This window comes from Micromys minutus (assembly GCF_963924665.1).
Source record: "Micromys minutus genome assembly, chromosome: 30".
NCBI lineage: Eukaryota > Metazoa > Chordata > Mammalia > Rodentia > Muridae > Micromys > Micromys minutus.
The window spans coordinates 2733252-2761183 of record NC_137965.1 but is presented as its reverse complement, the minus strand read 5'-3'; the positions used below and the strand labels follow the sequence as shown (position 1 = coordinate 2761183).

At 46.1% G+C, this 27932-nt stretch overlaps 1 protein-coding gene across 2 annotated transcripts; it reads right to left on the bottom strand.

The window, feature by feature from the left end:
- Positions 1–13080: 13080 nt before the first annotated feature.
- TNFAIP3 (TNF alpha induced protein 3) lies at positions 13081–26088 on the bottom strand (the record flags this gene model as incomplete). Of its 2 annotated transcripts, XM_080941493.1 has the most annotated exons (9): positions 25979–26088; positions 22347–22656; positions 18597–18787; positions 17640–17787; positions 17353–17523; positions 15828–16008; positions 14781–15646; positions 13897–14075; positions 13081–13365 (listed from the first exon to the last, which is right to left on the bottom strand). In XM_080941493.1, the coding sequence occupies exons 2-9, from the start codon at positions 22639–22641 to the stop codon at positions 13081–13083; spliced, it is 2316 nt and encodes a 771-aa protein (XP_080797619.1). In that variant the 5' UTR covers positions 22642–22656; positions 25979–26088. The 2 variants fall into 2 exon arrangements, with proteins under 2 accessions (XP_080797619.1, XP_080797620.1); XM_080941494.1 differs by lacking the exon at positions 25979–26088 and having other exon boundaries at positions 13885–14075; positions 22347–22653.
- Positions 26089–27932: the final 1844 nt, after the last annotated feature.

Here is a 27932-nt window from a genome sequence, read left to right as displayed (position 1 = left end):
CGATGTCCTCATGTAGGTCTCCAGCAGGAGGTGTGGCCCAGATTAAAGGTGTGTACCACCACATCTGGATCTGTGATTAGCTTTGTCCCAGGCTGACCTTGAACTCAGAGATCTCCTTGCCTTAGTGTCCTGGCATTCTAGAACAAATCTACTTGTTTTCTTCTGTTTGTGAAACAGACTAGAGGGTCACGGTGCTGTCCAAGGGCTGTATCACTGAATTGTCCTAGCCCCTTGCCTGATGTTGACTTTAAAAGCAAGGACACTGGATTCATAGAATGGACAGTGGGGTTGCTTCTTCCCTCTTTAAGGTCAGGATATAATCACTTTTTGAGTGATTATAAAAGTATTATACCCATTGTTAAAACACTCATATTACAGCTAGGCATTGTGGTACACACCTTTAATCCCAGCACTTGGAAGGCAGAGGTAGGCAGATCTCTGAGTTTGAGGCCAGTCTGGTCTACACAAGTCAGGACAGCCAGGACACAAAGCAAAACCAGCCAAACAGAAACCTCCCCTTATAAAGGGGGAGGGGAAAGTTACAATTACAGTATTACCAAACAGAAGATATTATCATATATTTTTTGGCTTCCTTCCTTCCGGATCTTCTGATCAATCTCTGTGACATGTCCCAGCTACTTTTTAAGAGTTGTTTTGATTTACTTACTTACATTATTATATGTGTATCTTCCCCACCCTCTGTGTGTGTGTGTGTGTGTGTGTGTGTGTGTGTGTGTGCATGTGTGTTCATGTGTGTGTCCCACAGCACACATGTAATGCATGTAGAGGTTAGAAGACAACTTGCAGGAAATCTGTCTTCTCCCATTATGTGGGTCGTGGGAACCGAACTCACTTCGTAAAGTTTGGCAGCACAGTTGTACTGGCCGTGTTGTGTTGCCATCCCCGTCAAAGAAGTTCCTCTTTACCTGTCTCTCACCGAGCACACACGTGTGATGACGTGACACTAAATTCCACTTAGGAGTCAAGAGTGATTGACGGCTATAACCCTAGCACTGCGGAGAACTAAGCAGAGGAATCACAAATTTGAAGCCACCTTGAGCTATGTAATGAAACCCTGTCTTACAAAAAACTGAACTAAACGAAACTAAATTATGATGCAAAACAATTTTTTTCAAAAAAAATCCCTTTAGGTAAAATTTTTACAATATTTCTGGCGAATAAGGTTAATATTTAAAAAAATTCAACATGTAAATATTAATATGTTTTCACTTCCTGTTATATTTCGGACACCTGTCACCTCTGTTGTTCCTTCATCTTAGTCCCCACACAGCTGGTGTGACCAAATACTGAAATACACGGGTCATTCCAAACCTCTGATAGACTCTATCTTGGGTTGATGCAAGGTCATGGTGTACGTGTGTGCTCACCAAACTGTGTTGTGGTAAATATTGAAAGGATGGCTTATCTTTCTATTGCCTCCCTCACTTCCCCCCGCCAGTCTCATTCTGTGGACACTACCCTAGTGGAGCTGGGCGCACAGACTCCGCCTCTTGGTCCGCAAGCCTCCCTCTCCACGCCCTTCCCAGGAGGTTCATTCCACCCGCCCTGTTGCTTCTGTCCCAGGTGGATACGACCACCCTGCGTGTTCCGCTCCTCCACCGCTGGGCACTAACATGACTCCAAAGCCCGGTAGCTTATCAAACAGGTTTATATATTACATTCACAATCCTCAAACTCTCCACACAATAAGCCTACATCCAATAGACAAAGATCCAAACTTCCCTTCTATATGAGATAAAAAAGGCCTATAATAAACCTTAAAAAGATCCATATCTACCTATCATCAATTACTACCACCTGGATCTAGGTCTTTCAGCTCCATCTTGATTCCTCCAGGAATCTCCCTTTTCCCAATCTTCTGTTTTTCTAGCCTTTTCTTTGCCTATCTCTCCACTGTCCAATTATATATCACCCTAACATCAACCCACATAACTGTTTTTTTTTTTCCCCTTCTGGCCTCCACTGAGAGTATTAGACTACTTGTCTGGATTAATGCTGGAAATTGCCGTATGCACTCAGAACTAGGTCTCAGACAGAATTTAGCTTCTTGTGTTTCTCACTGTCAGATGAAATTATATATATATCTGCTAATTGGTAGATCAAACCAACTCAAACATGTCAATTGCTATCCTAAGCCAAGCTAATGTAGATGGGGAGACGGTACAGGCCGGACTTCGATGTTATGCTGAGATGCCATTGCAGTGCCTGGTTTGAGATTCGCTGTTGTCCAGACACAGCAGTCCAGCCTCAGACTGGATTCCACAGACACCGATTCCCTATGGCGCTTACAATGTCCCTTTGACACTGTAACTTTCAGGATCAACATCCACTAACTCTGGCTTCCTGTCTGACCCTGGGACACCCTGTCAAGGTCCCGGCTGAGGTTACGGAATGTTTTGTACCCTCATTTCAGTGTTTCCTCCACTCAGTGAGGCAAATGTCCAGAAAGAAGAGTTAATGAGCCAGGAAGCCATGGAAAACACTTTAAACCCCAAATACTTATTCAAAAGGCATAAATGTAATGTACAGGGAAAACGCTCATAGATGTAAAGGGCCCTGAGCCACATCCTTCCTTATCTCATGCCCAGACCCCATGAGACTCTGAGCTACTTGCACATATGTCTAGGGGAAGCTATGGCCAACATCCCTGTAGACCACGCTGATTTTGGAGAAGGAAACACTCTGAGTTTATAGGACACCGACAGTGTTAGCTGGAACCACCTGCTGCTGCTGCTATCATTAGAAGTCTGCCACAGTTTCCTTTTGAGAGCTACTCAGCAGAGAGTTGAAAAGCCTAAGGAAAAAGAAAACCATTATGATCTGTTGTCTATGGATCAGGTGGTGGGGCATAAACAAGAAGATATGATCCACATTTTTAAACTTTCTGAAAGTCAACAACAAATTGTAGTGAATTTCTCTCTCTCTCTCTCTCTCTCTCTCTCTCTCTCTCTCTCTCTCTCTCTCTCCTATGTTTCTTCTCTTCTTTCCTTCTTTTTTTTTCTTTTCTAAAACAAAATATTGGGGGGGCAGCGTTTAGCAATAATCTCAGGCCTAGGCTTACAGAGAGCCCAGGCTATACCTATCCCCACTTCTCAGCACTAGGATTACAGCACAACCACAACCTTTGTGACATCAGTTCTGGATTAGGCCGCCCTGTTTGTACAGCAAGGGCTTTACACACTGAGCTGTGACTCTAGCATTGGTGACACATTTTTTAATTGAAATCCAGGACTAGTGCCCATAAGAAAACACACACACACAAACACACAGACATAAACACACACAAATACACACACAAACACACACACACAAAGTCACATACACACAAACACGCACATATACACAGAGAGACAGAGACAGAAAGGCAGACACACTCTTACTACTATTACTCCTACACTTTTTAGGTGAAACACGTTTGTTTGTTTCTCTTCAGGATAGGGCCTCACCTTGTAGGTCTGGCTGTCCTGGAACTCACTATGTAGACCAGGCTAGCCTCAAACTCTCCTTTCCCTTAAATACGACCTCAATATTTATTTCTAGAGAAAGCCCAGAGGGTCTCAGGCATTCAGATAACAGCAAAGTGTAATTTTCCTGCTTGAGAAAAACCTACATTTGTGATGAACACTTCGAATCAAAATGATAAAGTTATGTTCTCCACTGAATAAAAATACCTAGAGATACCAGCCAAATCCAGTTTGCTAGTGTGTTTCCCAGATTGGGAGAGTTTAGGCTCAAGTCCTAGGTCTTGCTAGATGACTTAGCAGGTTTGGCGAGGGTGCCCTTGGCAGTCCTGCATTCGTCATGGAAGTCAGGATGACCCCTGAGAACCCAGCGCTCATGCCTCCGAGGGTCTCACAGGTCTGGGCTTGCTTGGAGATTGGTTGAAAACAAGCCCCATGGTCAGAATATCAATAAATTCCTCTTCCCTCTCGGAAATGGTTCCTGGTGTTTTAGTTTTTGTTGTTGCTGTAAAAATGACGGCCCATTTAAAATATTTATTTGTTAAATACTATTACTTGGTATTGGTGTTAGCATCCACCAGCAGCAATTTTACCTCCCAGCTGAATGTCATAGACTCAGCATCAGCCTCCCGTCTGGAACCCTTCTCCAGGTTGACTAAATGTGCATCAAACTGCAGGCATGAGACAGAAAGCCCCATGAACAACCAGTTGCTAGTCAATGAATATTTCTTGCTACTTCAGAGTATTGGCTTTGAAAATATTAAACTTACTGACATCTTCAGACCCTCTAGGAAGGTTCACCTCCAGCCTCTAGCTAGCCATGTTAGACTTGAGGGCTCTGTGCTTATGTGTAAGAAATTCTAAAGTTCAGGCCTTTAGAAAAAGTTGAAGCTTATTTTCGAAAGATGATCATGAGAAACGTGAAGTGTTAAATTTTCGTATCTGACTCACTCTACTGGAAAAATCTATAAGACTGGAGTTTACAGAGCAGTGCTGTATATATTTGTGAAACTAATATTTAACTACATGCTAATTGGTTTCACCTTTATTAACTGGCTGGGAACGAGGGGGTGTGGAACATCCAAGACCTGAAGGATTTTGAGGGGCAAGCCCTCAAGTGAGATTCGGCTCCCTCAAACCTGAGCAAAATCTCAATGAATCAGATAGTGGAAAATATTTAAAACACCCAGATAAACAGATGAGCACTGTTCTGCGGCAGCAGTGTGGGAGGCGATGAGAGACAGAGAGTTTTATTTTAATTGCTTTCTTATCTCAGAGCTACAAATTCCTTGATTTGTTTTGAGGATTATTTACCTGTTTGCTTTTGAGACAATATATTAGGCAGCCAAGGCTGGCCTTGAGCTCAGGGTGATCTTGAATTTTTTATCCCTCAAGTGCTGGGATTATAGGCAGGAACAGACAGACCTGGTTTATACGGTGGTGAGGGTTGCACGTGCCAGACAAGAACTCCATCACCAAGATCACCTTCGCCCCAGTTTCTCAGCATCAAGAAACTCTGCTCCCTTTTGCTGCAGTTGCTTAAAGATACACACTTTAAGCTCCTTGTTTTGATTCCTGCATGAGCTGACAGTAGCCAATTGCCCCTCTGAGTATAAGAAAATGGCAAGGTTGGTGAGATTGCTAGAATGTAATCATCAGAATTCACATAATAGGAAAAGATAAAGCTAAAAAGTTGCCCACTGATCTCCACCTGGTGGCACATGAGTGGGTCCTCCTTTACCCATAGGATAATTTGTGCATACACATGTACACACACAGAGACACACACAGACAGCCACACATGTACACATACAAACAAATACACATAGTCTCTCTCTCTCTCTCTCTCTCTCTCTCTCTCTCTCTCTCTCTCCACACACACACACACACACACACACACACACACACAGACACACACACACAGAGAGAGCCTCACAGACACACAGTCACACACACACACACACACACACACACACACACAGCCATATATGTTCATCCTATTGATTCTGTTCTCTAGAGAACCCCACCCACCCCTGTCTCATACACAGATGGACTGGCCTGGAACTCATAACCTCCCTGCCTCAGTCTCTTGTGCAGTGCAGTTACAGATGTGTGTGTCATCATGACAAACTCAGAGGACTTTGAACAGTGCCAACATGGGCATCCTCATCCTTGGCCTGAGACGACACTTGTAGACTTTAGCTATTTTCCTTTCACCAGCGAAGCAAATGTGAAGCCAGGGTTCAGAATCCAAGGTTCTCCTGGAGGTGAATGGAGTTTGGAGCATCCGGAGGCAGCTCACATCTGGGGTATTCATATGTTAAAGCTTTGAGTTAAGTTAGTAATTGGGAAATCTTTAGCCTCTGTTACAATGAAATGTGACCACAAAGGTTTAAATGTTTTTACTGATAATGAAGCCAAAGGGGCCAAAGGCCTTCCTTCTGTCACACCCGCCCTTTTATCTGGACTGATCCCAGGTGTCACTCGCTTTGGGGGTGGGGAAGGGACCATCCAGCAATTAAGGTAATTAGAATAATTCTTCAGTTGAAGATTCTTACTGAGGTGATTCTAAATTGTAGAAAATTGATATTAAAATTAACCATAAAAATTGTGTGTGTGTGAGATGAGTGTGTATGTGTGTGATGAGTGAGTGTGTGTGTATGAGACAGATGAGTGAGTGTGTGTGTGTGTGAGAGAGAGAGAGATGAGTGAGTGTGTGTGAGTGTGAGTGTGTGTCTGTGTATATGATGAGTGAGTGTGTGTGTCTGTGTGTGTGAGTGATGAGTATGTGTGAGTGTGTATGTGAGAGTGTGTGTGTGTGTCTGTGTGAGAGAGATGAGTTAGTGTGTGTGAGTGTATGTGTGTGAGAGAGAGAGATGAGACAGTGTGTGTGATGTGTGTTTGTGAGATGAGTGTGTGAGTGTGTGTGTGATGAGTGTGTGTCTGTGTATATGATCAGTGAGTGTGTATGTGTGAGTGTGTGTGTGAGAGAGATGAGTGTATGTGTGAGAGTGTGTGTGTGAGAGAGAGACATGAGAGAGTGTGTGTGATGCATGTTTGTGAGATGAATGAGTATGCGTGAGTGTGTGTGTGTGATGTATGTGGTATATGTGTAAGATGAATGAGTGGCTGTGTGTGTATGTGTGAATGTGAGTGTGTGTGTATGAGTGTGAGTGTATGAGTGCACACTTGTGTGGAGGTCAGAGGACAACACTATACAATTGCTTTCTTTCTCCTTGAGGTGGTTACAGAGGATCTATCTCAGGTCGCCAGGTCTGTGAGACCTGGTGCATCACCACCGAGCCTTTTCTCTCCTCCACGGTATACTCTCGAAAATATTTATTAGATGAGAAAACGGAAGTGCGGAGGCAGGAGACAAAGAGTTCAAGGCCGAGAAACTGCAGGCAATGGGTCCGCGAAGATAAATGTTTCTGTTATGTAATATCAAGCTCTTCCTGTGATATTTGGATTTTCTGTCTTCGATGATGTCAACTAGTGGAGAAAACATAGAGGTGTGTTGATTTTTTCCCCCTCAGAGGGGTTCAAAGCTGGACACAGTTTGTTTGGATAATATTTTTAAAGAGATTAATTTCACTCTGTGTGTGTGTGTGTTATTGGAGCCCAGAAGAGGGCACAGAATGCTCTGGAGCTGAAGTTCAGGCAGTTGAGAGGCACCAGTATGGGTGTTGGAAACTATACCTGAGTCTGTAAGGACTCTTAACTGTCAAGCCATCTCCTTGGCCCCTGCTTGGGTAATATTTAAGGAAACTGAAAAAAAAAATCTGGTGTCCAGGTAGTAAAACATTGGCCTAGCATATAGGAAACCCAAACCTCAAGACCAGGAAAACTAAATCTGGTTTAAGCATGCCTACAACGAAGGGGTTTTTAGGTGAAACTCTGCACCCGAGTGAATGAACTGAACAGAGCAGAGCCACTCACAATTACTCACAGGACAGTGACTGCTCACATGACAGTGACCCACTGTTAACGCTGAGGAACAGAGAACAGCAGCACTGTCTGCACATCAACCCCTAGCACAACAGAATTTATTTCACGCTTTTAAGAACAAGGGGTACATTTAAAGATGTCGCATTTTCTTCTTACAGCACTTGGCACACCCAATGCTTTAGGCATTTGGGCGAGGCCAGTCTCAGCCTGAGGGAAATATGAGCAGGTAAAGTCATAGTAAGTGAGAGGGCGCTGAAAAGAGGAAGGAGGAAATAGGAAGACACTCAAGCTGAGGCTGAAGTCCAGGACAGAGGGCAGGGATGGATGTGAGATCCACTCCACAGGCGTTGGATGTGGGAGTGGGGGTAAGTTTAGAAGTGGCTAAGGAGAGGCTAACAACAGCAACAAAAACAGACTTTGAGCATTGTGAGTTTCCTCTGGGCAGCATGCTACCCTGTGTTGTACAAAGATGGGACTTGGCAGCAGTAGGGGTAAACTTCTGGCAACTAGAGAAACAATACGTCTTTCTAACCAAGTCTTGGGGCTGTTTGCCTTTGGGGGGAATATTTTCTTTACAGATCTAAAAGGTCAGGGGTCCCCACTTTAAAATAAAAATAAATGTACCCATAACATGAAATGGTGACTCACACCTCCCCCCCAGAGGTTCACCCACTTCAGATGGAAGCCCTCCTTTAACCTAGTTCTCGGTGCCCTTCTAAACCCTCTACACTCCCCCGTCTGGACGCCATCTTATGAGTCAGAGGTTAATTATGTCACTTTCCTACTTTAGAAATCCTAGTGAGTTATGGTCAGACACCAGTGTTCATCGTGCTGACTGTAAAAGTGTAATTTATCATGCTGGGTGAGAGACAGGAGAAGGAATGGAGAAGGGAGAGAAGGGAGAGATCGTTTCCAGAGTTTATGATCTCCTGGGTAAGTGTCCCCAGCACTCAGCCAGGATAGGCCGCAGCAGGACGGCCACTAGCATCACCGAGCCACAAACAGCAAGTATGGAGGAGAAGGCGCAGATTAACTATGCCGCAAGGAATCAAGGATATAGATCTAGAATGAGGGCGTTCTGCAGAAAAACTGTCACAGGCCATGTCATCATAGCACTCGGAAGGCTGCGTCAGAAAAGCAGCCATGAGTTCAAGGCCAACTTTCTTAATTCCAGCTTGCTAGGGCTACGTAAGCAAGACCCTGTCTCAAAAACACAACACAAAGCAAAAAGGGGAACAAACCCAAGCCTCAAGCATCTGAACAGTGCTAACGAATAGATAGTAGGTAAAATAAAATGTAACGTTAAGGAATAAAAGAGACTTATAAAAAATAATCAAAAGTGGTGAGACTTTATGTTTTACGTAGTAGAGAATTTGAAAACTAAAGCCCAGTAATACAACCCAGAATGCCATGTCTGGATTGATGACCCAGGATGGTGGCACCATCAAACTATCACAGAGTAATGGGGCAGCCAGTTTTGTCTCTGTGTGAACACTGTGATGAAATAAATCAATGGCACAGTTCTCAGAATACATTTCTCGAAACAAAACAAAACACCACTGTGGTGGACCTCCTATAGATTGGATCACAAAAAAATGTAAAGTAATTAAGCTAGAGATACTGTGGGTGAGATGTCATATCACTTGGGTGTGTCTTCGGTCAACCGAAACATAAGAAACAAATTTAACGAAATGTTGCTACATGGGAGTTTATTGAACTTTTATTTTATATATATATTTTTTTCATAAGCTAAAAGTGTTTTTAGGATAATTTTCAAAAGTCATGGTTATAAACTCTGGCCGATGGTCAGAATTACTTTAGGAGCTCAAGCAGTGGTCCTGGCTCAGTTTCCCATGGATGATACATTTGGAGAGGGTGGGAGTAGGGGGCCACACTCCATGGTTCCTGCCTTAAAAACTCTCTCCTTAAGTAGGCCAAAGAAATAAAAATGTCTAAAAAGCAAATCAAAATATATATAATATATATTATAATTGTGCCCCAAACTTTGCGTCTTGGAGCTGGCCATGAAGAAATTATCGGCCTTACCTTGTTTGCTATTAGGTACGTTTCTTATTACTGTGACCAAGTGTCCAATAAGAAGCATCTTGCGGACTGCAGGGTTTATTTTGGCTTATGGTCTGGGGGGATACAGTCTGAGGTGGCAGGGAAGTCACTGTGGTGGGAACATGAGGTAGCTGGTCACACTCAATGTGCAGTCAGAAAGCAAAAGAGATGAAAGCCAGAGCTGGGCCCACTGCCTCTGTTTTACTCAGTTCAAGACCTTGGTCCACGGATGCTCCACCTACATTTAGTTAACTCCCTCCCTCACAGACGATGACAAGACATTTTTTATTTCTCCTAAATAATTCTAGATCCTATCGAGTTGGCAGTGTGGGGCATCATACTCTCATCTTAAACGGTGTCTTGCTCCATTTCTGCAAGGAAAGGATGCTGTTCTGAAGTAAAGACTATAATGAACACACAGGCACTTCTGGGTCTTTCCACGTCTGTTAATATCAGGTCAGATTCTTTTTGTTCCATTACAGGTCCTCATGATTGTCCTTGCTTTCATCATGCATACACAGCGAAGTATCCATGAAAAACCCGGAGGACAGGGTTCAAAATGCTTCTGTAAAGCTAGATTCATGGAGGTGCTGGAAGATGATCAGCCTAGAGAGGACTGAAAGCGCTACACTAGGCATTTAGCTATATATGTTGTCATTTATCTGCACTCATTAAAATATTCTTTACAATAAGAGAACAAATACACTTCTCTGACAACTATGACCACTGAATAAAATTCATCCAATCTGAGAGTGGTGTGTATGGACCATTATTTCTGCTGGTCATTTATAAAACTGGGTAAAAACCACCTGGGGCTAGAGATTGACACGTAGTATGGGGGACTGAGGCCTGAACATCAGTAATCTGATAGTGTCTTTAGATGCTTCAGTACTGAGCTGAAAAGCTGTGCTGCAGAATTATGCTCTTGTTACCGGGTAGGGAAACTGTCCAACATTTTTGGATGATCACAGAACCCTGTGCTCGTGATTATCGTGTAAGAGATAAACGGAAGAGAACGCTTTGTTTTCCCACTGAGCGACTTGTTAACTCTACAACCCTGGTGGCTGTCACATGCAGTCTAACTCTGCCTGACAGGAGTCTCACTCCAGTCTTTCTCCCCGCTGATTTCCTTCTGGGTTCTCTCCTGTTGTTTCTCTCCCTCCTAAATGCCCAGCAAGAGTTGCTACAAACCTTGCATGGCATCTGGAGAGTTGTAGAGGGAGAGGCTTTCCCACATCCATCTGGAGAGGTGTAGAGGGAGAGGCTTTCCCACATCCATCCAGAGAGGTGTAGAGGGAGAGGCTTTCCCACATCCATCCGGAGAGGTGTAGAGGGAGAGGCTTTCCCACATCCATCTGGAGAGGTGTAGAGGGAGAGGCTTTCCCACATCCATCTGGAGAGGTGTAGAGGGAGAGGCTTTCCCACATCCATCTGGCTTCTGTGTCATGGATATTAAACCCAAGGACAGTGCATGGTCTTATTCTCATGCACTGATTATTTCCTGTTTGTGTGTGCATATATGTGTGTGTGCACATGTGATCGAGTGCACATTTGAGTGCACACACTCTTGTGTATGTGTACATGCATAACTATATGCATGTGCCACAACATCTGGTTTGTATGCAGGTGATACAGTTTGAACTCAGCCCCTCAAGCTTGTGTAACAAACAACCCTGATTATTTTTCAGAAGCTATCATTCTTCCCGAGGGTAAAAGGTGCACCCATGGCCCAGTATACATCAGAATCTTTACATTTGAGCCCATCTTCTCCCAACACTCATCAACAGGAAGCATCAGAATTTGTTCTTAAATAATTTATTTTTTTAATATCGATTTTTGTGAAGTTACAGCTCTTTAAAACAATCTGAAGTCCAAAAAAAGGTAGACTCCATCCTTTGAATGACAACTGTGCAAATTTCATATGCTTTCTATAATAAGTATAAATAATTTTATGGTTTCACATTAACAACGAAAATATTAACATCAATGGACACAGAATATTAAGCTGTTAACTTTGGGAGAACTAGTGAAAATGCTGCATTGTATTTGATATCTTTGGGGAAGGACAAAGATACATGTCAGGGAAAGACACATGGCGGATATGAAGAGAAAAGGCTAGGTAGAGTTAGACATCACAAGTATCTTCAGGTGCTGGGCCAGACCCCAGATGTCAGCCTTTACCTCTGCAAAGGTGCATTTCCCTCCTACAGCAATGTCCAAAGCGCACAGAGACACTGCAAACCAATGGTAGAAACCTCTGCATCCTCGTGGCTACTGACTTTGCTCTTTCTGTTCCCTATCCAGGACCCAAGTGGCACAGCATTTACACAGTAAGCACAGGTCACGAGAGGCCACGTGTTTCCGTGCCCTTTCCCTCCGAAACCTCACTCCATCCTTATCTTTTCTTCAAGAGGTAGGATACTTAGAAGCATCTGTAGAGGACAGACAGCTTTCTTCTTGTGCAGCGGGGGAGTCAGGGAAGCATCAGATTCTACAGGCTTTGTTCATAAAGCCGCCCCTTCTTTCCTAGGGAGGTAACACGCAGAGCAAAGACAACCGGGTTCCCAGGACATGGTGGAGGGAAAATATGTTATTTCAAGAGAATACTGCAGAAGGAAATCTTCATTTAAATAACTCTGAAGTTCATAATAAATAAGGCAGAGCGAAGGCTCCTCTTAAGAAGGCAGCTTGTTGGATTCACATCACAAGCTGTATACACAGGGGCAACCTGACAACAACCAGAAAATAGGTTATTGATATTCTGTCTTCTTATTACCTCTAGGGCACCATTTCAACATTTTAAAAACACCTCATACATAATATAAGGGTATTTTACATATGTACACACTCGGATACACACCTCAGCCCAGACTAATCTTGTTGGGACGGAAGACAACAATGGCCAATGCTGGCTTGTCTTCCCACTAAGAAGTTCTGCTATCTAGAAGGTGCATAGAGTCAAGAGCAGCTTGTTTTGTGAACATGTTTCATTTCAGCAGCCTCAGAATCACAGTCCATGTGTGACTCTGCTTTTCCTGCAGAACCTTGGGAGCCACGTCGGCAGGTCGGGGAGCCCACTGGCTACACATGTGCTCTGCTGACATCCGTTTTCCCTGAGCGTCCTCTAGCGTCTTACAGAGGGCCTCCGTGCTCTGGAATTCAGCTTCAGCTTCTCTGAGAAAAGCTTCCAGTCTCTGACCCACCTACTGTCCCATATGCCTTTCTTCCCGTTCCCTGGCAGCCAGGTTCAGGAACTGCTACCAGTCTTGGCATGCATTCCACGTCTAAAGATCTCCCCACCCTCCTGGTGGATGAGCAGCAACAGCTCCAGACTGAACCTGACATCACCCACTGCCTGTAACCGGGTCTCCTCTCAGCCCACCAGGATGTAATCTTGCTCACTAACCTGCCGGCCATGACCATGGTGGGGGGGGGGGAGCTTATTTTGCCTACTTTGCTCAAAGACACTTGAAGCTACTGTCCCACGGCCCACCCTCCCTGTGGCACTCAGGGGTCTGAACTAACAGCACCAATCTGGCTGGCAACTTGAGGCCCCTTCTTGCTGGACCAGTCCATGTGTCCCCACCTAGCCGTACATCTGCTTGAACTGGTAGCATTCATTGCAGTAACCGTTACACTTGGCGTTGCCAAAGTGATCGCAAGCAGGAGCCCGGCAGCGCTGTTTAGGGGGCTCTTCAGGAACGGGCTCACCCCGGTGGGCCACAGGACCTACTCGCTGGCTTAGGTGCTGGCACTCCATACAGAGCTCCTCGCTGCGACAGGCCAGGATGTTCTTGCAGGAGGCCCGGGCACACTTCAGCCTTGAGGCTCCCTGTGTGGTTCGAGGCATGTCTCTACGCTGGCTTGATCTCTGAGTGGGAAGAGAGAGAGAGATGTCATATTTCTCAGGAGACCAGAGGGATCTAAAACTAACAGGGTGGGTTCTATGGAGGGATTGATCGGCCTGAATGACAGAGTACATGTGTAACTGAGGATCCAAGGTTCTCACCAGTCCCAGCAGAAACTGACCACGTGGTTCTGTCTGAGGGAACATGTTTTGTCTGTGTGCCCCCTTCCCCAACATGCCAGTAAATGGAAGCATCCTTGACGTTCAGGATAAAGAACTGTTTGAGAAGTCTGCTTCTCCTTCATTTCTAACACGTCCCCGATAACCCTAGTTTTGAGGTCTGCTTGCGTGAGGTTTCAGTCTACGGCTGACCATATTAAATGCTAAGTGTACTTAGGCCATGCAATAGATCCACCTCAGGAGCCAGTGAGATGTGGTTGGTTTTTCCAGGCTCTCTCCCGGCAGCTTTTTTAGAGGGGCCCTTTGTCATAAGGAGACACGTCCCAGAGGTAGGACCGGGACACCAGAGGGGTCAAGCTCCACCAAATGGCTCACCATTTCTTCAGTCCTCTTTGCTTCATGGAATCTCTGGTTCTGAGTTTCGATGAAACACTTCTGACAGTAACCTTCAAACACGGTGCTCCCCAGAGTGCCACACTCCCTGCCCAGGCACGGGATGTTGTGCTGGAACCTGGGGGTTAGGGAGTCGGCTTTTCCTGAGGCAGTGACAGACTCTACAAAAGAGCAGATGCTATTCAGTACCACATCTGGGTCACCGTGCACACAGACAGGTGTTAAAGAAATGGATCCCAGCACCAGTGAGCACAGCCTCAAGCAGGCACTTGAGACCAAACTGACGTCAGAGAACATCTTTGGCTCTACTGATATTAGCTGTGAACATGGATCTCCCATCAAAGACGAAACAGCAGGCATTAACTGTTTACCAGCCACTGCAGTTAGAGAATCTCCAAGCCACAGATGTTTCCCTCGTGTCCGTAGATACTTCCTCTTCCTTGCTAGCCCTCTTTAGACCATCTCGCCAACGTTGGCTGAAGACTAAACTCTACATAGATGGCAGATATTTAATAGCCTTATTCCATGTCTGAAATCCCAGCGCTCAGGGGGCAGAAGCATATAGATTGATGAGACTCTGAGGCCACCCTGGGCTACATAATGGGTCCATCTTGGGCTAGTAGGAATTGTATCTATGGGGTAACTTTAATTTGGTGTAGATGGTAACTAGAGATGCTGTTATGAGATGGTGTGTACTGCTTTCAGATACAAACGCAGAGCAGCAGTGGCTGTCCCCCACCACAAACCGATGGAAAGGTGCAGTGAGATGCAGTTACTCCTGACTGCTAGGTTAGGCTACTTTCCTGACACTCAAGGCCCTTTCTAGACAGTAGCTACCACCACAGGCAATTTATGATTTCACTCACGTTTATTTTCTCTGTATTCGATGAAACATAGGGTGCAAAAGCCCTTGTTCTCTGGAGTCCCGAAATACATGCAGCCAGCTTTTCTGCACTTGCTAGTCCCAGTTCTGTCTCCTGGAGTCCGTGCTGCCTGGGAAAGGCAGCCAGAGGGAACAGCATTTCCAGTTCGGTGGCAAGAGTGTGGGGTGAGACTTTGGATGAGCTGTGAGGGGTCAGACTTGGAGCGCTGGTGACAGGAGGGAGGGACACTGGACGTGAGGCTGGAGGTGGGCTCTGCTGTAGTCCTTTTGAAACAGGTACTACAGATGCCATTAAACGTCCGAGTGACATCCTGAAGGCAGGCTTGACACTTACCGGGGTCTGCAGTGTGGCTGGTGCTAATCTGCCGGGCATTGTGGCAGCGTTCACAGAACCCATTATGCTGCACGTTCAGCGTGAACGGGCACCCAGGGCTCCTGCACTTCATGGCGGTGGTCTCGCTGAACAGAAAAAGGCTGGGGGCCGTGGGTGGGGCCGAGTGAGGGCCTCCGGCTGTTTCCTCGGGACTCCAGTTTGGGGACCCTGGGAGTCCTTCAGGGCCCAGCTTTGAGTTCAGCTTTGGAAGTTTGCTCTGGTTCTTTTGGCGCCTCTCTGAACATTCGTGGCACAGAGGCTGAGTGTTGACGGACATGAAGAAAGGACAGTTGGGTGTCTCACATTTTATATCCATGAGCGACAGCTGGGGTGTGGAAGGCTCCGACGGGTTCTGCGCATGCGCCGCTCTCCTGCCCTGATCGCTGTTTTCCTGCCATTTCTTGTATTCATGCTGAACGAGCTCAAAGTAATCGTCTACCAGATTTATTTCTTTGGGCAAGTTACCTTCATCCAACCTGGAGAACAGACAGGAAAATAAGTGAGCCCAAGAAGCACAAGACCGTTTTATATCATTAGCTCCTAGAACCCTTTTCCAGAATACAGTCCGTGGCAATGACTTCAGAACCCGCAGGACACGACCTACGCACTTCCGCCACGGTCTCCGGTCAAGAAGACGCAGAAAAGAAGACTGCTTACTTCGCAGCGCTGATCAGGTGAGTCGTGCCGTGGTCCCAGCCTTGCACAGGGATCTCCAGGACCACCAGGTACTCCTTCAGCAGCTTTTCCTTCATCTCATTTTCAGGGTCGGTCAAAAAGTGAACTTTTAAGTCTTCAAACCTACCCCGGTCTCTGTTAACCAGTGGAACGGCTCGGATTTCTGAAGGGGGGAAGAACAGCGAGTAAGACATTGTCCTGCTAAATGATGGTGCAGATAAGGTCAGGGAACGGTTCGAATGTAGATGCAAAGAGCACCTGAAGTGTGGAGAAGCATCGTCCAGTTAAGTCTAAATCAAGCCAAACCAAAAAAAAAAAAAAAAAAAAAAAAAAAAAAAAAAAAGCACAAATTATCACATAAAACGCTTTGTTTCCAGGGAGGCCAAGGAATTCCATTTGTTCCATTTGAGGTTGTGTATTCTTATTGTAGCCAAAAGGCTGAGGAGTGATTTTTAGTTCCTGCTTAGAATACAAAGGCTCTGTACTTTTTTGTGTGCTTTTATAAACACACATATAGATGTACTTTGGTTGTAATTGAGCCTCAGTCTCTCCCTCCTGCTGCCTCCTGTCTTTAACATTGTCTGCCTTCTACTTCCGTGCCTTCTACCCTGTGCCCTCTAAAAACATATATGTCCCATATATATGAGACAAAAATGTGTTGTTTTTCTGACTCTGTATTATTTGTTTAATATAATTATCTCCTGCCCTGTCTTTTTTTTTTTTTTTTCTCTTTCCTCTGCAAATGACGAAATTCTCTTCTTCCCCATGGCTGAATAAAACCCCATTGTGTATGTTATCATGGTGTCTTCATCCATCTATCTGCTGATGGTCACCTAAGCTGATCTTGTAAGCACAAAAAGGAGACAGTAGATTTGAACCGGTTTAAATCCTGATGCCTCCCAGTCTGACCTGAGTTAGGATCTTGACTTTGTTAATGTCAAGCTAAGCATGTCATTTAACCTTTCTGAGTTTCCACAGCCTCGTCAGTAAAATAAGGCAACTCGTGCCAACATCTCCAAAGGACACTGTGAGAATGGAAATAAACAGTGTTGCCTGGCGCCCTGGCACTATACATTAAGGTTTTATAATAATAGCTAAACATCTATGGCTCTGTGCACCTTAACTGGGCCACATAGTAACAATAATAGGAGTGGAAGTGTACACTTTGTTTATTGTGCTGAATGCACTTCCTAAGTCACACCAATGATGGGGGACAGCATGTTTACTGCTATCACAGTGCCAACATGTGTGACTCTGACCTGAAATCTCAAATTTACGAACCTGACTGGGCTTGGCAGCATTTAGATTTCTGATTAGGGATGTTGACATGGTAAAGACTCTGAAATCTGAAATGACACTGACTCCAAGCATCTCACAGAAGGGGTATCTAATCCTCTGTGATCAATGACAAAATAACAAAACGATTTCAACCGGGGAAACAAGAGCAAGGCCAGGAACTCCAGGATCCAACAGGGTCAAGAATGGGAACCGATGGATGTTTTCTTACCAGGTCCACTGTCCTTCAGGGTCACCAGGGGTACAAAGTGCTGGCTGTCGTAGCCAAGGACGATGGGATATCTGTAACATTCCTGGGCAGGCCAGTGGAGAGGCAGATAAATCCCACCCACTTTCAAAGGAGCAAAATTGGAACCTGATTCCAAGCTTCTTAGCATCTTGTCTGTTGACGGAAAGAGAAAACAAGATAAGAACCTAGGTGTGTTCCCTGAGGCTCCCTCCGCTGTCAGCTGAACTGCAAGTGCCCCTGGGGATCTAAGAAGCCCCCTGACACCTCACCTGAGATGACAACGATGGGTCTTCTGAGGATGTTGCTGAGGACGAATATGTGGACTTCTTCCAGGGAATTGTACTGAAGTCCGCTTCGGGTGGCTGGCGTGTCTGCTGATGCCATGTTGACCAAGTTGTCCCATTCGTCATTCCAGTTCTAAGGGGAGAGGGCATGAGAGGACAGGATTAGCCAGTCACTTAGAGTCCACTGTGCGTCTGTCTGCTCAAGGAACTCCCGTGACTCATCCAAATGTTCATCCTTTCCCCAATTTCCTTTTGGTTCCTTTACTTTTTTCCACTGTGGGATAAGGTCAAAACTGTGGGAGATACAGACAACATTTGCTTCCATAAAAATCCCCCGTTGGGGGTGCTGAGGATAGCTCAGTTGGAAGAGTGCTTGCCTAACATGCATGGTCTTGGGTTTGACCCCCCCACCACCACATAAAAATCACATGGTGGTGCGTGCCTGCAATCCTAGCACTGTGGCAGTGGAGGCACAGAAAGCATCTTCAGCTACATAACAAGGTCGTTTTCTGCTACATAGCGGGCTCAGAGACAACCTGAGCTGCACAATCCCTAGCCCAAAAAACCAACAAAAAGGACAGGAGACACTGAATCTCTGCTTCCGTTGTTTCAGAACCATTCCCAGCGTGTGGCTGAAAATTATCACACACGTTCTTCCTTGGCCTGGTTGGCTCAGATAAGCCAGAAAATGCAGAGAAGTGCTCACGAGAAGGCTGGAAGGCCAAAGACATGCACACCCAGGAATCTGCTATCCAGATTTAGCCCTGGGTGGCTAAGGCCTGGGGTGAATTCCACAGAAGGTTCTTGGTGTTTTCCACTGAGTGGGCAATGCTCAGCCTCGACTCATATGACTTAGTACGTCATATGTTCCTCAGGGAACAGGGGGCTGGCCAAGAGTAGCCTTTGTCCACCACAGGTCTGCCGCGCAAAAGCAAAACATACCCGAGTGTCGTAGCGAAGTCCAGTTTCCACAAATTCCTGAGACTTCAGAGACTCCAGCTGCCAGCGGAATTTAAAGTTCCTAGTGTCTGTCTCCTTTAGGGTGCTGCAGAGGGCCTTCCTCAGGACCAAGTCAGTGTCCTGAACACCCCACATATATTGACAAGCTGAATGCATGAGACAGTTCCCATCACCTGAGGACAGAAGGGAGCGGTGAGGAGCAAAGCTAAGCAACCCAAAGCCAAATGCCCTTCCGGGGTTTTATTGAGACCACTGCCCAGGACTGTGTGGTTGAATTTTAACCAAGGGCCAGCTGATAACACTCTACAAGGGTACTTTTCACTCTCTGTGTAATGCATGGGGCCAACAGTGGGAGGTGCCAGACGACCTCCGTTGTAGCGTGGCTCTGCACCTAACCGTTGGTCTGTATGACTTTAGGAACACTCTTGAAAGTCTTTTCTTGTCTGCTTCATGGGATGAAGGCGCCAGCTTATGAGCTAACAGTCCTTTCTTCCTCATAATCATTGGCTTGCTGGCGAAGGCCTTGGTGCTACCACTCTCTGGTTCTAAGGGAGGTTTTCAGTCTAGGGCAGCACACACACCAGGAAGCCACTGTGGCTCTGCCTACAAGATAGGGTTGGTCTGGCTATGACTCAGTGGTAAATGACTTGGCCATTCCACTGTAGCTGTGGGGACCTGGGATTTTCCTCTCCTAGCTTATTAAGGAGGAATGGCAGCGCCAATAGTGCAGGCCCTGCCCCAGCCTCCTGTGCACTATGAGAACCTGCTTGTAAGCAATCGTAAAGCCCTTTAACAAAATTGAAAGGTAGTTGGGCAAGGTTGTTCATGCTTCTAATTCTAGCATTTGGAGGCTAAGGCAGGGGGATCAGAAAGTCAAGGTCATCCTTAACTACAGAGTGAATTAAGAATTAGCTTAGACTATGTGAGAACCTGTCTCAGTACGTCAGCCAATCAGACAACAAGCTATTCAAACACAAAGATCAGAATGATGTCGACACTTAAGATAATTCTGTGTTTGAGGCTGCCGTTTTGAGAAGAAGATGAGCCAGATTTTCTACAACTAATGTGTTACTTTTCCAGGAAAGAAGTCTCGATTCGCATACTGCATTCTTCCGGTTTGCACTTTCAGTGTTTTTAGTCCTGGATGTCGGACCCAGGGCCTCAGGGATGCCAGGCCAGGGCTCCACCAGTGAGTCACATCCAGTCCCAGGTCGAGTTCCTTTTCATGCCCCAAATAGTAAACACCTGGGGGGGGGATCATTTAATATAAAACTAGTTGACTCTTCACTCTCTTTTGGAAAGTATCATGTAATTTTAATGATAAAAAGTTTAAAGTGTGTGTGTGTTTAATATTACTCTGTCAGTAAAGCAATAAAACTGTTTGAAACTCCATCAGATTCTAAATATAGTGAAACTGTAGACAACCTGTCAAATACACATCCAGGGCCACCATTCCTTCAGCGTACAGGCTTCAAACAATTCCCTGAACCACTGAACAGAAAGATCACCAGAGCCTAGTGTCTCGGCCGCCGTGTGGTAAGAACTGCATTCTGTTGAAATTTCCCCTTTGCAAAATCTAGAGCAAAGATAAGGCTTTTGCTCTCTCTCTTCTTCTTCTTCTTGGGCTTACTTTCAGTTCTTTATTGAGATGCACCCGTATGAAATTCCCTAAGTAACATGTGGAATTCCCCAGTGCGAAGAGATTTGACTAGCAATTGAGCAACACTTGTTGTACGGTTTGTTCTGGTGTGTACACACTTAAACTGTGCTGCACCCTGGACTTTCCAAGTGGGTGTGGCCAGGCTGGGCTGGAACCGGGCTACTCACTATACAAGTGAAATTGCCTCGGCCAATAGATGCTGGGATTTTCGTGAAGTTTCAATTTTATGCCACCTACCCCTTCCTCATTCACCACAGTCTCATATCCCCAAATGCAGACTTGTGAACCCCCCCCATCCCCAAACAGGCCTGCCTTTGAAGAAAACCTCCTGGGGGGGTTAGAAGGAAAGATGCTAATAATGATTAAATGGACAGAAAGCCACTCGTCCCCCCCCCCACCTCCTCCTTAAAAATACTTTCTTTTTCGTAACTTTTCTTCAAAGCAGAGAAATTAGGATTCTTTGGACCTAACTTGTTACCAAGATACCTTTGCTTTTGTACTTTGATCTGTAGTGTGAATCCTTGCTGACTTACATGGCAAAGGATTTAGCATTTACATTGGTTTTTTTTTTTCCTACAGGAAATTAGACATTTCCTCTGTTGAGGAAATACTATATAATATTTGCTAATTCTATGAGTGGCAAATGAAAGAAGAAGGCTTTTCCTTTCTCCACCCCATTTCTAATTCTCTCAGCTCCATCTCTCATTCTGTAACAAAATGGGACGTGGTTAAAAAAAAAAAAGAAAAAAAGAAAAAAAAAAAAAAAAAAACCACAAACTGTCAGGTATATAAGCCCCTTGATGACAGGTTAATATGATTATCTACTTCCAGACATTGCTTGACTTAATGCCAAGAACAATGCAGATAATCACTGTCTCCAGTTTCCTTTCTACTCTGTATCTCAGAGTCTAAGCTTCACAGATATGGAGAAGATGTAGATGTAAGAGTCTCAGGAATCAAAACAAACAAAACCCCACATCCACCCATCACTAGGTCACTCAAGTCAAGAACAGCCGAACTTAATGTACCAATTAAGTTATTAAGGCAATGTTCCTAGCACCAGCACTGCCAACAAGACTTCTCTACTCTTGGATGTGTTATTTTGACCCACAGAATGCAGTCACTGATACAAGGAAGTGAGACTGTGCTCTTACCTACATCATATTTAATTGATTTCATAAGCTCTCTTCTCTTATAATAATAAAGGTCAATAATAAAAGCAGAATTCTGGGACTGCATGAAACAGTGCTAATGGATGTTTCTGTCGATATTCTTACTCAGAGGACACGCTTTTATAAAACTGAGGCAGAAAATGTTATCAGTGGTAAAGCTCTTTATATTAAAAACGGCAGAATGTGGCTGTTTTAGACAACAGGTGTAGGGTGCCCCTTAACGACAACATAGTTATCTGTTTCTATACGTCACTGAATCTGATTCGCCAAGAACAGTGCAGAAAAGCTGTGTCTCATTTGCTTAGACAACAGAACCTAGGTAAGGGGGGCAGAAACTAAAGCATCCCCTGTCCTTAACTTGTTTGTGAATCTAGACAATTCCATCAACACAGGAAGAGCGAGAACATCACTACATTTTTCTAATGGCAGCGGCGAACAACTGTGATTCCGATTCTCAGCACTCTGCTTTCCTTCAGAACTTGAAACCTTTTAAATCCTCTCCATTCTGGCCAGTGAAGGGCATTTTGCAGATGATTCAACCAACGTAAGCATTAGGAAGATTAATTCCCCCAGCTGGGGCGTAGGATTTAGGAATGCATTCCACCAGCCTTCCTGCCGTTTGTGCTCTAACACACACGCACTCACAAAACACCTTAAATACAAATGTCCAGCAGCTCTGGTGCACACCTGCTGACCTGTTGCTCAGTGACAGAAGCAGAAAGATTACAAGTTCGAAGCCATCTCGGGCTACACAGCAGCAGGCTCATCAGACACACAAGCGTCACTCATCCACCCCTTAAGAGACTTTCAATAGGCACCTGTCTAATGCATCACAAAGCATCACCAGAAGCAGCCTCCCTGGTCAGCGCAAGGGGACTGAAGGAAAAGGACAAGCCTTACCATTGGTTTTCAGAGCCACGAGCTTCCTGACTTCGCGACACCAGTTGAGCTTCTTCTGGCTTTCCAGGGAAGCCTGGACGCGTCTGTCAATAAGTGCTTTGTGGATGATCTCTCGGAACTGTGGGCAAAACTGGCACGTTCTGAACATCTCCAGTGTGTATCGGTGCATGGTTTTAAAATGATGGATGATCCCGTTGGTGGGTTTGAAAATGTCTTCTGGGGCTCTCTCCCATATCTTCACAGCTTTCCGCATGTTGCTCAGATACAAAGCCTGAGGAAGAAGTTGTTCAGCCATGGTCCCCGATAAGGCCTGAAGAGGAAGGGGAAGAACCCATTCCGTTAGCCTGCCTTGAACACTGCTCCCATATACCTGTCGGCAGGAAACCCCGGTGTTTGATCTTGTCATTACTCTAATCTGTAGGCAAAAGGTCTTAGTCACCTCTGCTCCCGGGATACTAGCTAGCCCTGAAGATTAACTCACACTGGACTGTTTTAAGTTACATCACTTTTAAAGATTAGTCTAAACAAGAGGGGGAAGGCAGAGCGTGGGTACTGAGGGAGAGGGGAATAACCCGTGCTCTCAGTGATGACTGTCAGTGGTCCAAGTCAGCTCTCACAACAGGTACTGCTCCACAAAGCCAGCTTCACGTCCCTCTGATGTCACTCGTCAGAGTCCCAAGCCTAGGCTGTCACCCCCACCACGCAGTCCTTGCTCCTGACTCACGCCTACATCCAGGCCCCACATCCCCTTCTTGATGCTGAAAAGGTAGTAAATAGCTTCTGGAAATCCCGCATGGCGTCTGACTCTGCCTGGTGTCTCTTCTTTCTTATTGACCCCAGGGAGGTGTGGAAAGACTTGGTTTATGGTATTTGTAAAGATTCAACACCAAATTGTTGTATAACCAACAGCAAAACAAAGCTTATTCCCGGCAGGATGCTTCGAAATCTTAAAAGCCAATAAATGTTAGCTGTATTTCAGAACCTTGACACTGAACTTCACACCATGAGACAAATGAACAGGGTGAAAATAGACTATATCACACCTCCCAGAAAAACAAAAAAACAAAACAAACAACAAAAAAAAAAAAAAAAAAAAAAAAAAAAAAAACCACCAGACATCAGTGAGCTCTGTGATTTCAACTCAACTAGACCAACTTTATTGCTACCCTTCCAGGTCCTAGTGCTCAGAGACAGCAGCATCCTTCTTCCTTTCCCCTAAAAGGTCAAGCGCAATCAAAGGCAGAGGAAATGAAATTAGGAAGCAAATAGGAAGCATTTGAGTGGGGTACCACTTAGGACGAAGAGTGGCCATGTGACCACCCAAGCCAACTATGCAAGACTGTGGACGGATGGTGCCGGGGACATCCTTCCCCTGTGGATCGATGCTGACCCAGTTCTGACTCACTGTCCCCATGGACCCTTATTGGGCATTTGGCTACACATCCTAATGTCCTAGAAGCCAGCAATGATTTAGTGTACCATCCCATCCTCCAACGCAAACACACCAGGTAGAAAGAAAGGTGTTAAGGCTATGCAAGAGGGAGAAGGAATCTAGAGAGTGAGAATTCACTCTGGGGTGGGTCTGGCTTATTCCTGATACAGTTCCCTGCTTGGAAGGGCGAGGCTGTGACTGGGAATGTGAATTGGAATGCTAAGACCTGGGAGTTCTTCTCTGTGTCTGATGACAGTTGTTCCTGGCCACTAGAATTAGGCAGAAACATAGAATAAGACAAAACTACCACACACACACATCTTGGTAATGTGGCAATGGCCTCTCACGGTGCCATTACTCCATCCATCCATCCATGGACGAATTCATGCCACTAGCAATGACAGACCACTGACTGAAGGCCAGTCCTTGGACTTGATGCTGTGGCTGAAAATGTATGACTTTTACTCACAGGCTTGGTATCACACAACCACTTCAGCTAAGGCAATGAAAGTAAGACCCACCTCAGGTCCAGCAGCCGTGAGGACACGGCTTTGCCTGGGAGCCAAATCTTCCTATTTCCTATCTCAGTCCCTTGCCAGCCTCCTAATAGCAACCCCAGGGCACAGCATTTGCAGCTCTCAGAAACAGGCAAGGAGAAGTTTTAGATCAGTGAGTTGCACCTTGTTCTAGTTTTATGACTATTCTTTCCCTCTTCTGGACCTAAGGAACCTTTAGCATATATCTAAAAGTGCTAGGGGCTCTAAACCATATAAGTCACACAGATGTCAATATCTGCTAGCCCACTAAAAGGCCCCATTTACAGACTCTGCCTTCACTACCTGTGAAAGTGTCTATTTAAAACAAAGCTTAAACCTCTGCTCAAGTTTCCAGTTCTTGGACTTCCCCACATTTAGAGAATAAATTTTCCTGACGTATTATTGTAATGTTTTATGGGTAAAAAAAAATTTACAGCATTACCCTTAACTTTTAAAAATATATTTGTTACCTCACTGCCTTACAGATAAATTTCCCAATTTTTGTCACAGGATCAATAAGATTCTACAGAACTTACTCATCAAAGTCTTTCCTCCCAGTTCTATTTTTCCACTCTAAACAGATTTCTCTCTCCCTCTCTCTCTCTCTCTCTCTCTCTCTCTCTCTCTCTCTCTCTCTCTCTCTCTCTCTCTCTGTCTGTCTGTCTGTCTTATAATTGTTGGGAAGTATCCCTCCAAAAACCTATACAACGAACTGCAAAAGACCCAAGTAGCACCTCAGACAGTAAGAATGGAGACCTGATGGGTTGCTCAATAATCTGGGACATCAGGCTATGGAAGGCTAATTAACTATGATCAGTTCCAAACGGTGCCCCCACTTGACCAGACTAGCTTTCCAAAGAAAGATCAGAGACCTGGAGAACTAAAAACAAAGCATGGTCCAAAAAGCTCTTAATACCTCAGCTTTCCTGAGAAGCCAGGTGGCAGGATGATGGACCCGAACTGACAACCCACAGTCTGAGTGTGGGGAGTCCGGGCTGCAACAGGGAGTCTTACATGCCACCTAAAGTAGGGTCCCCAACAAGCAGGCCAGAGAATCATTTTTGCATGCATACTCTTATACTGTAGCAACCTAGTAGCAATCTCAAAGCACGCCCCCTCCCTCCCCTCCACCTCCCATCCCTCAACCCCCCTCCCACAGATCACTGAAAAGTTGGCTGACTGAAGCCTCTGAGTTGGATTTGGTGGCCTCTGAGAAACCCGTTCCCCTGTGGGCCAGTTATGCACAATATGGGAAGAAACCCCAGCGCGATTCTGCAAGGTCTACGTGCCTATTAACATGCTGCACTCGATTTCCAGAGGGGGAGAGGGGAAGTGGGATCACTCAGGACCACAGGACCTAGGGACCCGAAAGCCAGCTGTAGCTTATGTCACCCTGCAGGATCTGAAAGGAATAGCTACCTAACTAGTCGGCTAGAGAAACTTAGGGCTGTCAACCCTAAGTTGGTCAACTTGTTAGGGTGTCAACTTGGCACCGAGACCTCAACTGTGGCCAACAGTACCCTCCCTCCAGGACCCCTGCAAAGCCAGAGCAAGGCAGCCCCACACTGGGCTGGCCTGCACCCTGAATCTGGCTGGCCGTGCACCCCCCCCCCCCCCCCGCGCATCCTATTAGACGTGCACCCAGCAGCCGGAGCACCGCTCACCTCTTGGGGCCGCGCGGAACCCTCGCAGAGCCCAAGTGGCCGTCGGGCCGTCACTGGCGTGCGCCGCAGCCGGGGGTCTCGGTCCGGGTCGTGGTGGGGGTCGGACCGAGGCGGAGCCCCATGGACGCCCGATCGGGCTCGCTGGCTGGGGGTGTGCACGTCTCTCGGATCACCGCTCCGCCTCCGGCTCCTCAGCCTGCAGACTGGGCAGTTCCCTTTTTTTGCCTTTCAGTTGTATCTTCGCCAGCCTCGGGGATTTCCGAGGGACTTTCCAAAAGTCACGTGACTCCCGCGTGGCGCGCGGCCGGCCGGCAGAGGGCGCTCCAGGCCGTCCCCGCCCCGCCCGGAGAAACTCCTAGGTCCCGCCCCGGGGTGTCCCCGCGTGAGTCACCTGGGCATTTCGGAAGCTGCCTTCCACGTCACATCCATGTGGAAATCGCGGTGATGGGAACTGGAAGTGCAATAGGTTCTTTTTTTATAGCTTCTTTTCTGAAGAAAATCAGCTCTGAAAAGGAAGGGAAATTAGAAAGAAAACCCTAAAAACCACCCAGGCACACAGGACCTCAGGCCTGAAGCCGGCTCTGAAGTCGGGGTGGAGAGAAAAGGGCGGCAGGGTTCTCCAAGCCATCTGTCGGCTTAGATGCACTGCAGAGATCAGACCCCATGGTCCTGCAGTTTTTGAGTTACAGGGGCAAGGTCAATCTCAGAGAGAATTAGACCCCCACATTTGCTTCATTTTTCCTTTATTTCTGTGCCCCATCCTTCTACAGTTGTTTTCTTAGATGTTGTTTGGCCAATGGAGGATAACCTTCCATATTGCCCTGATCCCAGACTGCGTCGCGCCTTTCTCTAGAAGGGAAAAAGTTTCGCTTCACTTGGACAGACAGAGAGAGAGAGAGAGAGAGAGAGAGAGAGAGAGAGAGAGAGGGAGGGAGGGAGGGAGGGAGGGAGGGAGGGAGGGAGGGAGGGAGGGAGGTAACACAAACCCCGTGTCATTGTTGACTTTAGGTACGTTTGTAAAGTTGCACGTTTGAACTAGAAACATGTGTCCTGTCCCTGTGACTGGGCTAGGTGACAGTGCAGGATGACATTTTTTTAGGGAGGTTTGAAGCAAGAGTACTGGCCACTACTCAAGACTGGTCTAATGGCTGCCCCCGCACTCCCCTCCCTGCTCGGTTCTATTTAAAAGCTGGTAGTATTGTCCTCCTACCCTCAGATGTTCTCAGCTTCGGAGGACACTCAGACAATGGTAGTCATTTAAAACATTCCTGGAGTATTTATCGTAGGCTCACGCGAGCTTTTATGTGAAGTTTACAAAGCTTAAGTCACATGCCACAGTCTACACAGTAAGTGTCCTGGCGGCTCTGGGGACTGTCTGTCTTGCTCCAAAGCCCACAGGAGAGGATGAACCACGTGACTATCTGGAGCCTGCCTAGGAATCCCCTAGACAAACACAGCAACCTCACCACAATAGATGCGGGCTCCACCCTCTGGAAACCTCCCAAGCACACAGAACTGATAAAAAAAAAAAAAATGGACCGGAAAAGCACAGCATGCAGAGAGTATTGATCCTCAGATCACTCTCCTGGGCCGGCTTGTGCAAACAGAACCAGCCGGCTCTCTGTCATCTCAGATGGTTCCTCAAAGGGTCCGGTAGCTTCCACTGCCCATTCCAGCTCCTGTTTGGCTTCCAGGTTTGCGGAGCTCGGGAATTCAATAAAGAGGAACACACCTGGAGGGCCAAGGTCAAACCTGTTCTCACCGTCCCCACAGAACTGCTTCGCCATCTTGCCTGCCAGGATTTGTGATTGGACAGATGTCGAAGGTGATCTGTAGGCTTTTCCATTTCCCATAGCTTAATTGTGCAACTCACCAATGATGCCTGCCAACCTTCCCCTCTCCTCCAGTCTCCCCAACCCACTCAGCCTCACCCAGCCTCCTTCGGGTCTTCCTA